We start from the raw sequence: 15,434 nt of genomic DNA, 5'->3' as shown, positions 1-15,434 counted from the left end.
TGATCGGCAGCTCGCCAGACCCGTTCGAGAAATGCACCAAAAAAGACACACGTACGCTGAAGTGCATTTGGAGCGCAGCGAGCAAACGAAGCAAAACTCCTCCGCGGTGAAGGAATAAGAGCGTTGAAAAAGTAACTCGCGTAATGCGAGTCGACACCGTCCTCGCGCGACTGGAGTAACGCCGACGCCGAGGACCCACACACGTGGGTGGAAGGGGTGGTAAAAAAGGAGAAAAAAAAAATCACCCACTCCCGCGGGATACGGTTAGCGTGGAAACAAAATGGCAATGTCAATGTTTGAACGAAATATATGTTTTAATGGATTACCGCTCTTGCGGGGAAGCTTTGAGCTAGTGCCGCCTTTTTAGAGGCTGCAGCCATTGTGGATTGGTAATTGTGTGTGTGTGTGTGTGTGTGTGTGTGTGCGAATACAAAAAAAGACTACAAGGCAGACCCAAGGCAACCGGTGGAAGTGGAAGTTTTTTTTGCTCTATTTTTAGTTCCTTTCCATCCCTTTTATCACGCTCGCGAACTGGTGGTAGTAAAAGCTTTCGAGCAGGGGTTTTTTTATTATTATTTTTTTTTTTGGTGTGTACCAACGCGATCGAACGACGAAAGCTGTACTAGAATGCGTACTACCGCGGGATGTTGAGAGGGAGTTTTTTTTGTGTTTTCGGAAGTTCCTTTTTTTTGCGTGCGAGTAAAGCAAACAGATCATGCTAAGTAGTCGTTAGGTAGCGTTCGGATGAAGCTGAATGTATGTTTGCATTCGCGCCCGCTCGAGTAATGGATGTTTAAATCATACCGGATAGAAGAGATGTTTTTGGAGCATTATGTGAAGGTTTTTTGGAGTTCTAATAGGCAAGGAGATCATAATTCGGTAAGTGTTATTTTGTTCAAACAGTGCAGTCTTTTTACTGCGCGTGGTAGGTAAGCAAATTATCGTATTCATCCGCGTGCAAGGTGCATCTGGGCAGATGATGCACTTTTAGGGAAGTTTTTTTTTTATACTAACAGCCAGAGTTCAAGAAACACATATTAATAAGTAGTAAAAACATAATGAAATTTATCCTTCAATACTTTCATCAAATTCAATAGATAGCGTTTCCCGTGTATAAAATGCATCGCTGATTTTAAATGGAAAAATTCGACAAAAAAGGTGCATCTATGTGAATAAATAATACAGTTTCTCCAATCAACAAATAAAATAAAACTCACTCACGTAATGGAGGCGCATCCTGTTCCCAAGAGTGTCCTCATTACATCCACACGCCATTTGACATTTGCTGATGACACGAGCGGAGTTGATTTGTTGATGCGCGCCGAAACAAAGCAACCATCACCGCTGCCAGCTGTCAAAGTTGCTTCTTCCATCGCAAGCACGCAAAAGGCTCCGTATCTCGTCTCGTAGACAAGCGCCCCGATCGACGAAAGTGATGCATTAAATCGCATGCTCAGCGGATTCAATCATCCCACCTCCACGCCGCAAAGTACAACGCGACACCCAGGATTATCGCCGGGCTCGTGGTTGTTCGGTGCGTGCCGACGGTGCGATAAATAAATGATCATCAATTAATTTACATTCATTACTGCGATGTGCGCCGCGTGTGTCTTGGCGTGTCGCACACGGTCGTGCGGAGGGCTTAATGAGCCGTTGCTAAATCGCACTCGCTCAGAATTCGCACCGCGGGACCCTGGGTGGTCCGTTTCGTGGAGTTGCGTTCGTCGTCCTTCACGATGGTGTGCAACGTGGCGCCCCAGGCGGTGGTCCAGGCTCCAGGAAATGGCACATCATTACGCCGTCTTTACGAGATCCCGGATGGGGAAGCGACTTTTTATGGGTAAAGACTTTCACGACGACTTCCCGGTGACGCTCTGGTACGAGGTGCAGATGTACTTTGAGGCGTTTTGCGCGAAGGTACGCCACTAGAATTACTTTAGCAGAGCAGCATTTGTCATCGGTGAACAATCGAACGGGCTTGTTCTGCTGCTGCTGTTGCTGCTGCTGAGCTTTGCAACACCGATCTCCTGGGAAGACCATGGGTGTATGCAACCAAAAACCATTCGCCCATCGTCTTCTCAGCGTTGCTTCCGAAAAGACCCCACTCGCTCTTCGAAGCCGGCTCCCGTTGGGAAAGAACATCCCAAAACCGTAGCGTGGTGTGGCGAAATTTACGATCCGACCCCGCACGGGTGCATATAAATATCGTGCTCCCGAGTCCGGGGGTGCCGCGTGGTAAATAATAACTCCCCACGTGAGATTACGGCTTGCGAGGATGCGCCTGTAGCGTTGGCGACACGACCTGGGCCACGGATTGGGCACCTTCCGCGCTAGAAATTCGCTCACCATCACCCGCCCGGAATTAAAACCCCCTGGCCAACCTACCCACCGGGAGGGGGCTGCACGAGCAAAATAACAAGCACATTTATCAAACGGAATGCAGAGGTTGACTTGCTAAATGATGCGGCTATGAATTATTGACTCAACGGGGCGGAAGGCGAGACCCTGATGGGAGGGCTTTCGCAACGAAACGGACGTCCGCGAAGATTGCACGATTATTGCGGGCAAATGGGATTCCGGATCCCGATGTTGAGGGAAAATTTGTCGAAACTGTGTGCCTGTGTGTGTGTGTGTGTGCGCGTGGTGGAAATTGAATGTTTGTCGAGTTTTCCAGCGCACCCGGTGGCGACCATGGCCGTTGGGAAAAGCAAGCATGCAAATGTTACAACATTGCTGCAGCATCTTCGTGATGTTCCGAGCGCCGGAGCATAAATCATCAAATGTGTGCCAGCAAAACTAACCGCTTTGGGCCGTATTTAAGGCTGCGTTCGTTTTGGGCTGCGTTCGTTTAGTAGTTGCGATAGTGTGCGATGGTTACACATTGCTTGGAGGTTTTTTTTCCTTTCCATCGCCTACTGCGCCTCTTTCGGACGAGAAATTGCCAATCAGCTTAGCAAAGAGAAATTGGTGACGCTTTTGCCCGAAAAACCCATGGTGTCTCGTTGGCCTTGTTTCATCGTCAATTGCGCCGTTTGGGGCTTATTTTTGGAGCCTTCTTTCGATAAAGGACTCGTCCGCACGCCGAGAACACGAGTTTGGCTATTTTCCCGCAGAATTTGCTCCACTCGGAACCATGTTCCACCAGCCGGTGTTTGATTTCGCTCGCTTGATGCTCGCACCATAACCCCAAAGGGAACGGTTAAATGGTTGATGAAATTATGAACCTCTCCACGGACGCTCTCGGGGCACGGTCGCGCTGATGATATTATCTTTTATGGGTTCACCGATAGCCACCAATTGACCGCCAATTGCATCGCACTTAAGCCGACCGGAGTGATGATTTTTGTAATGCAACCGGCAACACCGGTCGGCCGTTGTGGTCACCCTTGGTTGATGGCCATCACTTTTGGGGTGGCATTTAGCTACATTTTTTTTCAGCTCATACGCGCACACCCTACGGTGCGGAATAAAAAAAAAACCGGCCAAATGATGGGTGTTACATTTTCCCAGCAGCTCGCACAAATAATAAAAAAAAAATGCTCCACCGCTGAACTTTCATGGAAAATGAACCTTCATTATGGTGCTTCCTGTTTCCTTCGTGTGCGTGCCCTTAGGGTGTCTCTTGGCTCATTTTCATGTGGCATGTCGCCGTACCAGCGAGCCAGTGAAAGTGGTCCAACCGGGCCAGAGATCCTCCGGTGGACGCGTTTTTTTTTCTTCTTTTCATCCACATCATGTTTGGTTCCTTCACCATGTAATATGCCGCGCAGAATTGTCCCATGTTCGGTCCCGTCGCTCCCCGGCGGGTCAGGAAGTTCCTCACCGCCAGGACCAGTTACGTTTTCGTCTTTTTTCTTTTTGTTGCTCACTACGCCACTCCCATCACTGGCCAGGGTTTTGCATCGCTTTGCATATTTTGTGCATAAACCGCTGCACATCCAGTGGCCAGGGCCAGTGGCGGTGCGTAGACACCGCGACAAGAGAAAGTTTTCCACACCGCGGTCCCGGACACCGAGGAGCTCACCGAACTGTTGGGTCAAATTTTTCGGGTCGAACAAAAGGGCGCGCGCGCGAGTGTCCCTTTTTGTCGGTGGCATTTTCACGGTGGCAGCGTACAGTAGCGAACAGAGAACATGTTTCGCTTGCGCTTACCGACCGGGTGACATTTGGCCGTGGCGTTCCGTTGGATAATCGGGGCCAAGCAACATTATCACGGGTGGTGTGTGGTTTTTTTTGGGAGCCATCCTGGGAGAAGGTTCGGGAGCGCATGATGATGAATTGCACAACCGAAACCCCACGGTCCCTGGAGGGGTTTGGGTCTTAACGAGCCAAAATGTTACCATTTCGCGATGCTCCCTCGTGCTGGCCTTTTTTTTTTTGGTGGGGGCCACGTTTCGACCGGTCGGTTACTTCATGCGTTGCGCAAATCTGGCACGCGGACAGGCATTGTTGTCGCGCTCGAAATTGAAGCGCAAAGATGAATTGTTTACGATACATTATTTAATGCATTCGGAGCCACGGAATCGGTGCGGGTGCTTCTGAAGGGCTGGTCAAGGTGAGAAAAATCACACCGTATTGCTGAGCGCAGTAATCGAACTGATGCATTATGCATTTTTTTAACTATCCTTCCAAAAGCCAGCATTGGGTATTTTTGTTTCTCTTAGTAAAGCAGGTGAGGCAACGATTTATGAGCTTATTTTTTAGTTGATTTTGCGTGTTTTATGTGTACCATCAATGGTGAAATGTTAAAAGTTCAAAGGTAAAAGTAAATCGCAAATCAAAGCGTCGCAAATTAAAATCAATCCAAATCACCGCAATTTGATTCGGGTATGTTGCTGATCGGAAACGGCAGATCTGTAACGATTCTGTTCGAAAAGCCACGTAAAGATTTTCACCACCAAATAAACAAGGATGGCTCAAGAACCTGAAATATAATAAAATACCACGAAAACACACACGTATTTGGAGCTAGCTGCATCATTTGCCGTTTGCTATCGTGTTGTCGTCCCGCAAAAAGCGACCCTGTTTGCTTTGCACTTCCGTCGTGTGATGTGGCGATGTCTTTTTTTTTGTTTTCACGAAAGCGAGGAAGCATTCAAGCCCTCGAAAACGTCGAACAGCCTCGGCAGGCTGCCCTGGGTGTATTGCACTCTAATTTCTCAACCACGCAACCGGGCGTGCATCCGTAAGCCGCAAGCTTTGGCCAAACACGAATTTTCGCAAGGGCAGCGCGCAGGTGAGTTCTTCACCCTCGAAGCCAGAACGGAAGCGTTCCGGTGGTTCTGATGGTATTTTCAAAGGGGACTGGGTGGGCTTTTGGATTGCACTCTTTCGCAACTCCGGAAAGGGGGAAAAAGGTGAAAATTTTCGTGTAATTTACGCCGACGAGGCGAAGCGAGCAAACATCTCCAGCAGGATGCAATTTCAGGCTCACACCCTGGAGAACCATTAACCTCTTCTCTACCGTTTGAGTTCGCAAATTTTTTTTTCCTATTTTCTTTTTCTCCCCCGGAAACTTTTCCAACAACCCGTTGGACGAGCATTTTCTCGGCTGTGCCTTTTTCTTTAGCTCCCACCACACCATCAACAAGTGCGAAATCGTTCAAGAGCGGTTCCATTTTCATTGCCGGCAATCGCAGTCCGTCAATATTTGCTGCCAGCAAAAAGGATTGCGCATTCGACCGTTCGCCGGAGTGTCCTTTTTGGGAAGGAGCGTCCCGGGGCAGGCAGGATCGCTTTTATAGCGCTCGCACACAAACACCCGGCCTGGCTGCAGCTTCTGCAAACAGTTCACACTTGGCTGCGGAGGAGTGTAATTGTCTTACAATCGTGTAAATATGTCCTTCCAGTTAGTGGCCCAACGTGTGTGCCACTGGAGGTGTGTGTGTGTGTGCCGGATGCTGTGGCACTCGCCCGGAGCACCTTTCCGGCACACACGTGGTGCACGACGCACGTAACTGTCGCCATTCGCGTGGCCATTTACGGTGCCATCAGCACCATTCCGGTACCATCCTGTGTCCGGTACCAGGAGCTCATTATGGCTCCGGGACTCCTTTGTGTGTGTGTGTGTGTGCGAGAGAGCAAAATGCCCTCACTGGTCGGTTTAATAGGACGCGCTAATAAAACATAATGCTCTATTAAGCTATCCAACCCGGAGAAGGAAGGAACCATCGGTAGGGGAACGCGTTTATGTTCACGGTTTGACGGGTTGTTCGATGGGCATGCACTCGAGCGTTGCATCGTTAGGAGCTGCTGACCATACGGTGCGGCTAAGGACGTTAATGACGCACATATAGTAGGTGGAATTGTGCACTTGGGTTAACTGTTTGGTTTATGACCGGCTTAACACATCATTATGATGCACCTGATTCTTTTTTGTAATACACATTCTGATGTTACTAACATACATCTAGAAGGAGAGTAGATTTCTACTACTCACTTGGGATTTCCAATTGCTCGTTTTTATATCAAATAAGGGTTAGATTTCAAACTCTTTTACTCCGGTCCTGCTTGGGTTTATTAACCGTGCCAAAAGCACTTCCGTGGCGGGATACTTCCATCACCACATTATCCTCCCAAACCTCCCAGGACAAACGGCTGCCAGGGAAGCTTGGACAGGGTGCTTCGTCTCAATTGCACTAAGTACGTGATTTATGGAAGGTTAATTATAATTCGCCCCAACGCATTCCCAGCCATTCCGGTCGATGGGTGCTAAGTAACCCATAATCTCCTGGATGCGTTTGAGATCGTGCCATCGATATATCGCAAACAGGGCACGTATGGGAGTGCAACCGGCGATGTTAAGCGCGGTTATATGCAGTTGCATAATTAGTGGTGATATTCTGCGTAAATACCCCCCATTCTGGGTCTCGAATACTGTCTTCACACAGCGTCGCGTTCTTGCACTCCCGGCTCGAGGACGTTGTTCAAGAGAGGCTTCCGAATTCCAGAGCTGCTGGCACTCGGAATGGAACGGTTTGACCTCTAACGGTAGCTGACGATGACACGATGGGTGGCGTTTTGGCTCGGGAATCGATTAATCTTCCTCGTAATGGCACTGGGCTCGGTGCTGCATCGATGGCTCGATTCAAGCGCTTTAATGGCCACCGAAAAAGGCAACTGCAGTGGCTCGATTCGATTTATGGGAACCACGAGCTTCCACCGAACGGCAGAGGTCACCCGTGTGAATTTAACGTGATAATTGATGATCCCTATATGGGCACCTTCTGCGCCAAGCGCCCATAGGCGAGTAGTTCGGTTTTGGTACGCCCGGTGCCGGTGAGTTAGGGTAATTATCTAAAATCAATAACTACACCAAGATGGGCGAAATGAATTGGGAGTGGAAAAAAATGGCAATGGATATTTTGTGTGTGTGTGTGCCCCGTTCGTGCTGGGAAACGGATGTAATTTGGGCGAAAATTAGTGTAAGCGATGGCGAAAAAAAGTTACTTACTCTTGATTGGTGAATGGGGGGCGAAAAGTAATAAACCTCCAAAACGAGAAGAAATTGTTGAACGAGGTGAAAACGTACCGGTACGAATGGAAGTGAAAACTCAATCTCGAATTATGGCAACGCGAACAACAGACAAGGCAATGAGTGAGTAACAAACCAATAACCAACACAGAAAATATGCCCTCGAGTGTTGAAAAGCATCCCAAAGCAACCAAAAAAAAAACACGATGCGCGCATGCGAAAGGAAACAAAAATCGAAACAAAAGGCTACGTAAAAATGCATCCAACTGCACACGGGCGAAAACCCATCGAGGCGTGGCATCGGAGGCTCGTGGAAATTGGCAGGCCAAAACGGAACCGCGCGGGACGTTAATTACGTTAATGAGAAGATCCGGAGGCTCTTTCGTGGTACGCAAGAAAAAAAACATTATTTAATCACAGAATCCAGACAGGCGATGATGACTTCATTCAATGACAGTGGCTTACACAATAATAGCGACCCGAAGAAGCTTCTGACAGCTCGTGTTGTTTATGTGTTGGTGGGTGTTTTTTGAATATGCAAACCGCAACACCTCTTTCCAGCCGTAGTAGGCCGTGGGATATTATTTTTTTTCAGAAAAAAAGCTGACAGCAAAGGGCAATAGGACGCAGAGGTTTTTTTTTGTTTGCTCGTTATTAAACCATGTTGCGGGGTAAATTCTTCACTAAAATATACAACGAAACAAACTAATCACTGTCAGCTTGGATCTTTGTTGGAAGGGATCTTAGGAAGGGGCGCAAAATGGAAATTATTAGTTTGACCGGTAGCTTCCTCCCGAGTTAACGGACGCCATAAAAAAGGGATATTTTCCAAATTAACCGTAAAACGACCCTTTGCGACCCCGTACTCCGTTTTCGTGTTCAGGATTTTGTGTATTTTTTTTGTTTTCCCGCTTCGCCATTTCTTTCCTATTTCCGGCGCCATTCGCCAATTCTCCACCCCGGCAAGCGTGGGCTCTATGCTAATAAAAACGCCGAAACACCAGCTTCCATCGGGGGAGCAGGCAAGCCATTTAACTGACGTAAATTGAAACCGCATCGCATCGCTAAACTGACAGGTTAACTTAACTGCCAGGATCGGGCAAGATTAACGACGCAAGCGTCCGCGGGAAAAATCACCACTACCACGACGGGCGAGTTTGGGGAACGTGCTGGAAAATAAATTAGACAGTGCTGCCGTTTTATTGCGCGCCTTTTATGTGTTCATTAGTTGTGGCTGGGAGCCGAGGAAACAAACAAAAAAATCACGCGGATGCTTTCTGCTGCTCGGTCAGTTGGCAGAGCGAAAGGCGGGCTCAGGCGACTTCCGGGGGCAGAGCTTAACTTGTTAGGTTGGTAAACGTGAAAGCAATTGCAAGAAGCCGCTTTTCCCATCACTGGATGGCTAGAAAGGAAAGCAATTTGTTTTCACTTTTCACCGCGGTTCAATTATTCCGCCGCATTCTACATTTTAATCATACTTCTTATTTTATCGCAAGAAAATGTCTACCAAAGTAACTGTAAATTCGCAACCAGAAAGAAGCAAATCCTCGTGGAAGTTTAAATCGAAAAATAAGAATGTCTCCATCACGTCAGCGTTTCGCAAACACTCGCTGCATCGTCGCCCACGTCGCCGAGGAACTCACTTGGCATACATTTCCTTAAAAGGAGACACACACACACACGCTCATTACATTCCTGCCCACGGTTACTCCCAGCCTTCCAAGCGACCCTGGCTGGAGCATGAACTTGATACCGATCGCTCATAAATCTCCCGTTACTCCCTCGGCGAACCGGATCGGGCCACAAAACCGTTCGCGGACGCGGATCGTTCAAGTTCAATGCACCTCGGACCGACCGGTGGGACATTCCGGGCGTTTGAACGGGTTTTCTGCCATCGAAAGTGGTAACGCCACCTTCCAGCGTCAGAGTGGCCAGAGAATCACGGGCGCGAATGGCCTGTGAAATGTGTAACATCAGCTTCAAAGCACTGGGTTGGGTGGGTTTTTGGCGTGGAAAATGCAAAAATCGATCGCACGGACGGCTTCACCTCGCGTCTCGAATTGAAAATGTGAAATGAAGCTTCGGAAGCGGATCAAAAGGGATCCGTTTTTCACGCGAACCGTTTACCAACCCGTTGCCGTTGAGCGTTAAGTAATGCATGGTTGAAAACTGGTTTAGTAGCGCGGAGCCTAGTGGTGTGGGAAAATGGTGGAGATTTTATAAAAATATGAGAAAATTATGGACTAAACTATCTTTTCGTTTCATTGCCTTTCGTTTTAGGCAGAAAAAATCTACTAAAGTAAAACCCAAATCTACACGTTTTGTTCACTTCTCCAGCGACGTTCAAACTCACTAGGCACCCTAGTAAACTGGTTTGGTGCAACGTGACTCCCGAGCTGGCACGAGACCAGCGAATGGTGGCCCCTATTACGTCAAGTTTAAGGTCGATAATTCTGGTTCTGATCGGGCCTGGGTCGCTGGGTCGCGGAATACCCGCCGATAAAACGGCCACAGGCACGCGCTTTATGCGGTGCTCTTTTATTCCAATGCCACGCGACGACGACGACGATGACGCTTGACGTTTTGGTGAGGTTAGGATTCAATTTCGGTACAGCACCGCGAATGTATCATATTCCCTCTCGGTTCGGTGGGTGCGTGTTTGGTCGCGTTGCTATTCGATTAGCTTCGGCTGCTGCCGATAGAGCAAGGACACACGCTTCGATGGAGACGCCACACGCCACGGCAAGCGAAACTGAACACCCCGCGGATCCGCGTGATCCGGTGGAACCAGATCAACCGCAATGCAGATTGCAATTTTCATTTGCAGGTGGCTGGCGCTTTTCATCCGGCGTTTGGGCGCGTGTCACAATCGCCGAATGGGACGAAGTCCGGAAACAAAAATCGCTCCGCACACCCACAATCAATGGGAGAGAACAAAAAAAAAAAGGACACCAGCACACAGCGGAAGGAAAACAATGGCATGAAGTGGTTCCGTTTTTTTTTTCGTCCTCCTTCTTCGCGCCATACTCAGTGGAAACCGCAAAAACATTGTCAAATGTGATCGATTTGATGTATCCGTTCGGGAGTTTTCCACCCACACCAAGCATTGACCACCTGCGCTGACCAAACAGAGAGCCGGTTGCCATCTGGCCCTCTGGGAAAGTGGGTCGCATAACGGTTTCGGGTTTGTGGTTCAGTGGGGGTTGGCTTTTCTTCGCCACCCCCTCGACCAACCAACGCCCTCTGTCGGAGGAAACTGCGAAACTGCTGACGGGATCTGTCGCGTGCTGGTGACGCATTCGTAGCAGGCCGCCTTGTCAGCAGTAAAATGTGACGCCCGATGTGGTTATTTTGATGCACATTTGGTGACGGCTTTTCCGGCTGGTACTGGCTTTTCCGGTCGAATATTTGTTGCCATTTTTCCGGTGGACGAAAAAAAAAACCCCGAGTGGTGGAGTTCGGTTTTTTTTATTTACTTTACCACTGTCGAATATTGTCATTTTCCGGTTTTCCGATCCGTTCGGTTGATCCGGTATGCCGGGCATCGGGAAATCGACAACAGGCAGGGAGCCAGACAGCTGGACGCCAGTTGCAAATTATGTGTGTACCCGACTGTATGGAGAACAAAGTGGTTGAGCACTGTTTCCTTGGCACCGCCTACTGTGATGGTGGTGAGCTGTTTAACGTTTTCAAAGGATTGCCATAATGTATCCTTTTTTTCGGCGTAGTGCAATATGAGCACGTTATTACCGGTTTCCCAGCAAACAGCACTTATTTGTTTACAAATATTTTTTTTTGTGAGTTTCATTAAAATGAAATGTGTCTCCAACAGTATCGTTTATTATTCATTTCCTCCATTCTTGAAAATCAGTGCTCAGTGCTCGAACGCCCGATCAAAGACAATACCGTATTTCGTCCATTAAGCGGTATGATTCATTTGCGAGACCATCACGACCATAAGCATCTTTTAATAACGTAAAACCACCAGCTCAGCCTTCCCGTTTCCTAGGAAGCGACGCATTTAAGCCCCTCACCGGCTCGGCTAGCGCAATATTCACCTCAAGCGAGCATTTCCGCACAAAATAAATACGACCCCAAGCGACCCCGAACCGACCGACCAATCGGCTTTGGCGTAAATCACAATTAAACGTGAATTGATCGAACATAAACTGTTTCGAGGCATGGCGTGGGTGCACTGGAATGCTCCCTTCACCCGCGAAGCTTGTAAAATGGAATGACGCTTTTTTACGTTGCCGTTGTTGTTGTTGAGCCACGATTCGTGGCTCTTGCGGTTCCATTATTTGTCCACACGGCCGGGAGCCGATGAGCCGCCGACCGGAAGGGCAGAGATTTTTCCTCATTTAATCGAAATCATGGCGCGTTATGCGTAATCGATTTTGTATTACGGTTTGCTCGGTTCGTTCTTGTTCTCCGCTGCGAAGACCACAAAATATGCTCCCCATAGATGGGGTGCTCGAAAAGTGCTGGCTCTGTGCTTTTTTTTCGCAAGCGTTTCGAGCTCTCCAAGCGGTTAACGTTCTTCCCCGGCATATACATAAGTTATTACGAGCGGCTTATCGAATTATCGGACAGCACCGGCACCCTGTTCTTGGGCCTTGAGTGTCGTCTCGCGTGCTGGGGTAAATACAAAATTTATTCTCGTGCCTTCCCCTGCCCCCATTTTAACCAAAAAGCTCGGCCAGAATTTGAGGCGGCACGTAATGCGGTTTACATTAACGGGCGCAGATTAACGCAAACAAATCCTCACGCCGCGTCTCGTTTGGGGCCCGTTCGAACCGGTGCCGAGCGTCAGAGGTTGCCCGAGCGCCTGGAGGCTATTACTTTAAATTGAGAGCAATTTCCATCGCCTTGAATTGATGAGGAGGTCAAATGGTGATGGTGGATTTTTGAAAAAACATTTTACCGCCAGCATAATTAAGAGCTCCGCAGTGAAGGGCAGGAGTTGCTTGTGGTGGTGGGCAGGTGGTGATGGTGGTGGATACTAAAATAAATTAAGGGTCGAAAAACGATATCGTGACGGAAGCAATCTGCCCATCGGAAGAGGTTTTTGGTGGAAAGTCACCTTGAAAGCTCGGAAACTGGTTCGTGCACTGGAACGCCGTTCCCAGAGAATGAACAGGTTCTAAAGTTCGAGCTCAAAGCACAATTTATGTACGTTTATGCAGAATTTTACGATGGCATTTGATGTGAGAACAACCATTTCCAGTAACGCCACTTTCTCGAATTTCCCATTTGCCCCGAAGCGTATTCGTCACCATCCAGCAAGCATTGAGCGTTGACTGATTCGAAATCAAATTCAGTAAATAATTTAAACGGTTCCAAACCCATAACGATTTCGTTAACACCGTCACACCTCATCAAGCCGCTCATTTCGGGGGCACACCTGCTTTGCCAAACACCGGGTTTTTCCCTCTCCGACCGGTTTTCCGCCGAAGGGCGTATTTTCTCCCGCGCAAAACCCAAAAACCCAAATTCCCACCCCGAGGGCCCGCTCGCCAGTGGAAACTGATGAGATAACGAAATGAACTGGAAAATCCTCATCATTCAGCGGCACCCAGCTACGGCATTAACATCATCATCATCATCATCATCATTACCATCGGTTTCCCTGGCAGTGTGATACTACGGGCCATTTGTGGGCTTCGGACAAACATGCCGATATGGCGCCGGAGCTCGGTCGTTTTCACCTACGTTTGGTGCGGGGTTTTTAGCGGGCTCACGGGTGGTGAGAACTTGAACCGTGTGCGTTCTCCACCCGATGACCTCAGAAGCCGCACCAAGCCACATTAAGGGCCCCTGGGCCGGGTGGGTTCCTCGTAATGCATATAATTATGTAAGCCTTCGGTTGGTCAGCGAATTAAAGAGCCGCCAGTGTGACCTAAAAGACTACACACCGGGTGATGTTCGCGATCGCACAGTGTGACCTGGGTCTCGAGGTTCTCCTCCTTGACAGCTCGATCGTATCGGGCCGAAGTTCAATGTTGAAATTAAATGCACACAATTTTCCTGCCCCGTGTGGGGCGCTTCATCTCAAGCTGCTGTTTGCCTGTTGGTTCGAGAAGAATGTAAAAACGTTACATGCCATCTTCTATCTCTTTCTCTTCACACCCAACCCCACGATCGTAGGTGACGAAGAGACACAGCCACAGCAGGGGCCGGACTCGCGGTTCCGAAAATGTGAACCACGCGGCAACTAAACGATCGGGCTTCGATCATTATGTGGTGGTAATTATTTTCACTGCCACTCGGTAATGTCTTCATCATTTCGTTCATTATCTCCACCGGGGCCACGATGGCCGCCGGAACGAGAGAAGCCATTTTGGTATCGGGGGAGGACCATTCGCTTGACCGCCGGTGAGGTCGTGCCGTTCTTTTGTTGGCCATTTTTTCTCTCTCTCTTTCTCTCACTTCTCCGAGATCCCAAATTGCCTTCACGGGTGAAGCAAATTGTGGGTTATCAGTGGGGTGCTTAAAATAAACCTTAAATACTTCATCCTCCAAATGGTTCGTCGTTTAGGGGTGTTTAAGTTATGCCGGCACCCGTGCGGTGGTTTAAGGTACACGTAAGGGCAGGTCCACAAATTGCGCCCCAATAATGGCGCCATTTATGTGGCTGCAGTGTGACATTGAGCATAATTTTTATGTTGCATCATGAGGATATTTTTTGTTCCTTCTTTGCACAACGAAATCAATTTGCCGCCATTTGCGAGGTGTGGAGCGTGTGCAGCGTTGAGATAACGAAAAAGTGTGCGAATTAAGTGGACGCGATTAACATTTTCCACCGTTATGGGGCGCTTTCTGGGAAAGAAGTTTTTCGCAGCTATGTTGTGTTGTTATTTTTTTTTTGCTTGTGGCGGCTCGAAATGGAAAACAGAAGTAATCCAAATACACCATTAGGCTCCCGCTGGTTTAGAACGCACCGAGTTTAGTTTGAAAATTCCACGGCTTGCTTAGCCCGGCTTGGCCCGTGGAAAGCTGTCAAGCTGACGTTCGGAAGTTTTTGTGCCTCCCGTCCAGCTGTCACCGTCAGCGTCACCGATCGAGTCCTGGGAAAAGGTATTCGCGTGAATTCGATCTGGCGTAAAATAACCAACAAAAAAAAACTCCCACCTCTCGGCCTGGTCAACGCCCAGTCCCACGGGAGGCAATCTTTGTGGGCGAAAATCAATTACCAGCGCGCTTTTCCCGATGGCCACGTGCCGGGCTGGACCGTGAGATGATGGCGTTTTTTTTTTCGCGATGGAAACACCCGCAGCCAATGGCTGCCAAAGCCGATCGTCTTATCGATGCGGTGGGCGAGAGCAAAAAAAAAAGTATCGCACGAAGCGAAGAAAGAAGAACTTTTCCCCACCAGCCCGCCACGATGGGTGTCATTTTACTTTCGCTCGTGACGGGGCGAGTGCGAAAGATCGAGTGAAAACGATATGCAAAATTATTCCGGCAGCACTTGATTATTAATCGAAAGTTGGGAGCGGCCAGTCGTCAGCGGGAACGAACGGAAAGCAGCACGTAATTCTTGCTAAGATTCCGGCTTCATCCGAGTCGTAGATACGATTTATGCTTTCGTGAACGTTGACTTATTTCCTTTCGTGGTCAACGCTTTTTTTTGCTGCCATTTTTTGCGACTTCGCTTCAATAGGCAGCTGACAGGACATTTGGGCTATAAATTTGAGAGAGTTCGGTAAAGCGGATGTTCGTTTTATTGTGCGCGATTGAAAGCATGTCCATTAGCGATCACTTTTACCGGTTGTTCGTTTGTTTAAGATGACTGCTAACTGGTGTGCTCGGAAGTAATACTTATACCCCATTTAAAATGCCCGGTTTTGCGTGTAAAGTTATTAATCATGTTGCGTTCCGTTCCCTGTTAATGTTCGATACAGCAAACAGTTGTTGTGATTTGTCGGTGTTCACGAAACCGCGCCTGACTCGCTGACGTCGC

General features: G+C 48.5%; 1 protein-coding gene across 1 annotated transcript in view; it reads left to right on the top strand.

Annotated features, from left to right (window-relative positions):
* The first annotated feature begins 1,818 nt into the window (after positions 1–1,818).
* Positions 1,819–15,434, top strand: part of LOC128726320 (titin-like) — a 63,012-nt gene continuing 49,396 nt past the window's right edge. The window contains exon 1 of the mRNA XM_053820126.1: positions 1,819–1,917. Within this exon, the coding sequence (XP_053676101.1) occupies positions 1,819–1,917 (99 nt within the window). The remainder of the gene's footprint in view (positions 1,918–15,434) is intronic.

The sequence above is a fragment of the Anopheles nili genome, chromosome 2 (assembly GCF_943737925.1).
Source record: "Anopheles nili chromosome 2, idAnoNiliSN_F5_01, whole genome shotgun sequence".
Taxonomy (NCBI): domain Eukaryota; kingdom Metazoa; phylum Arthropoda; class Insecta; order Diptera; family Culicidae; genus Anopheles; species Anopheles nili.
This window is presented reverse-complemented; position numbering and strand designations above follow the sequence as displayed.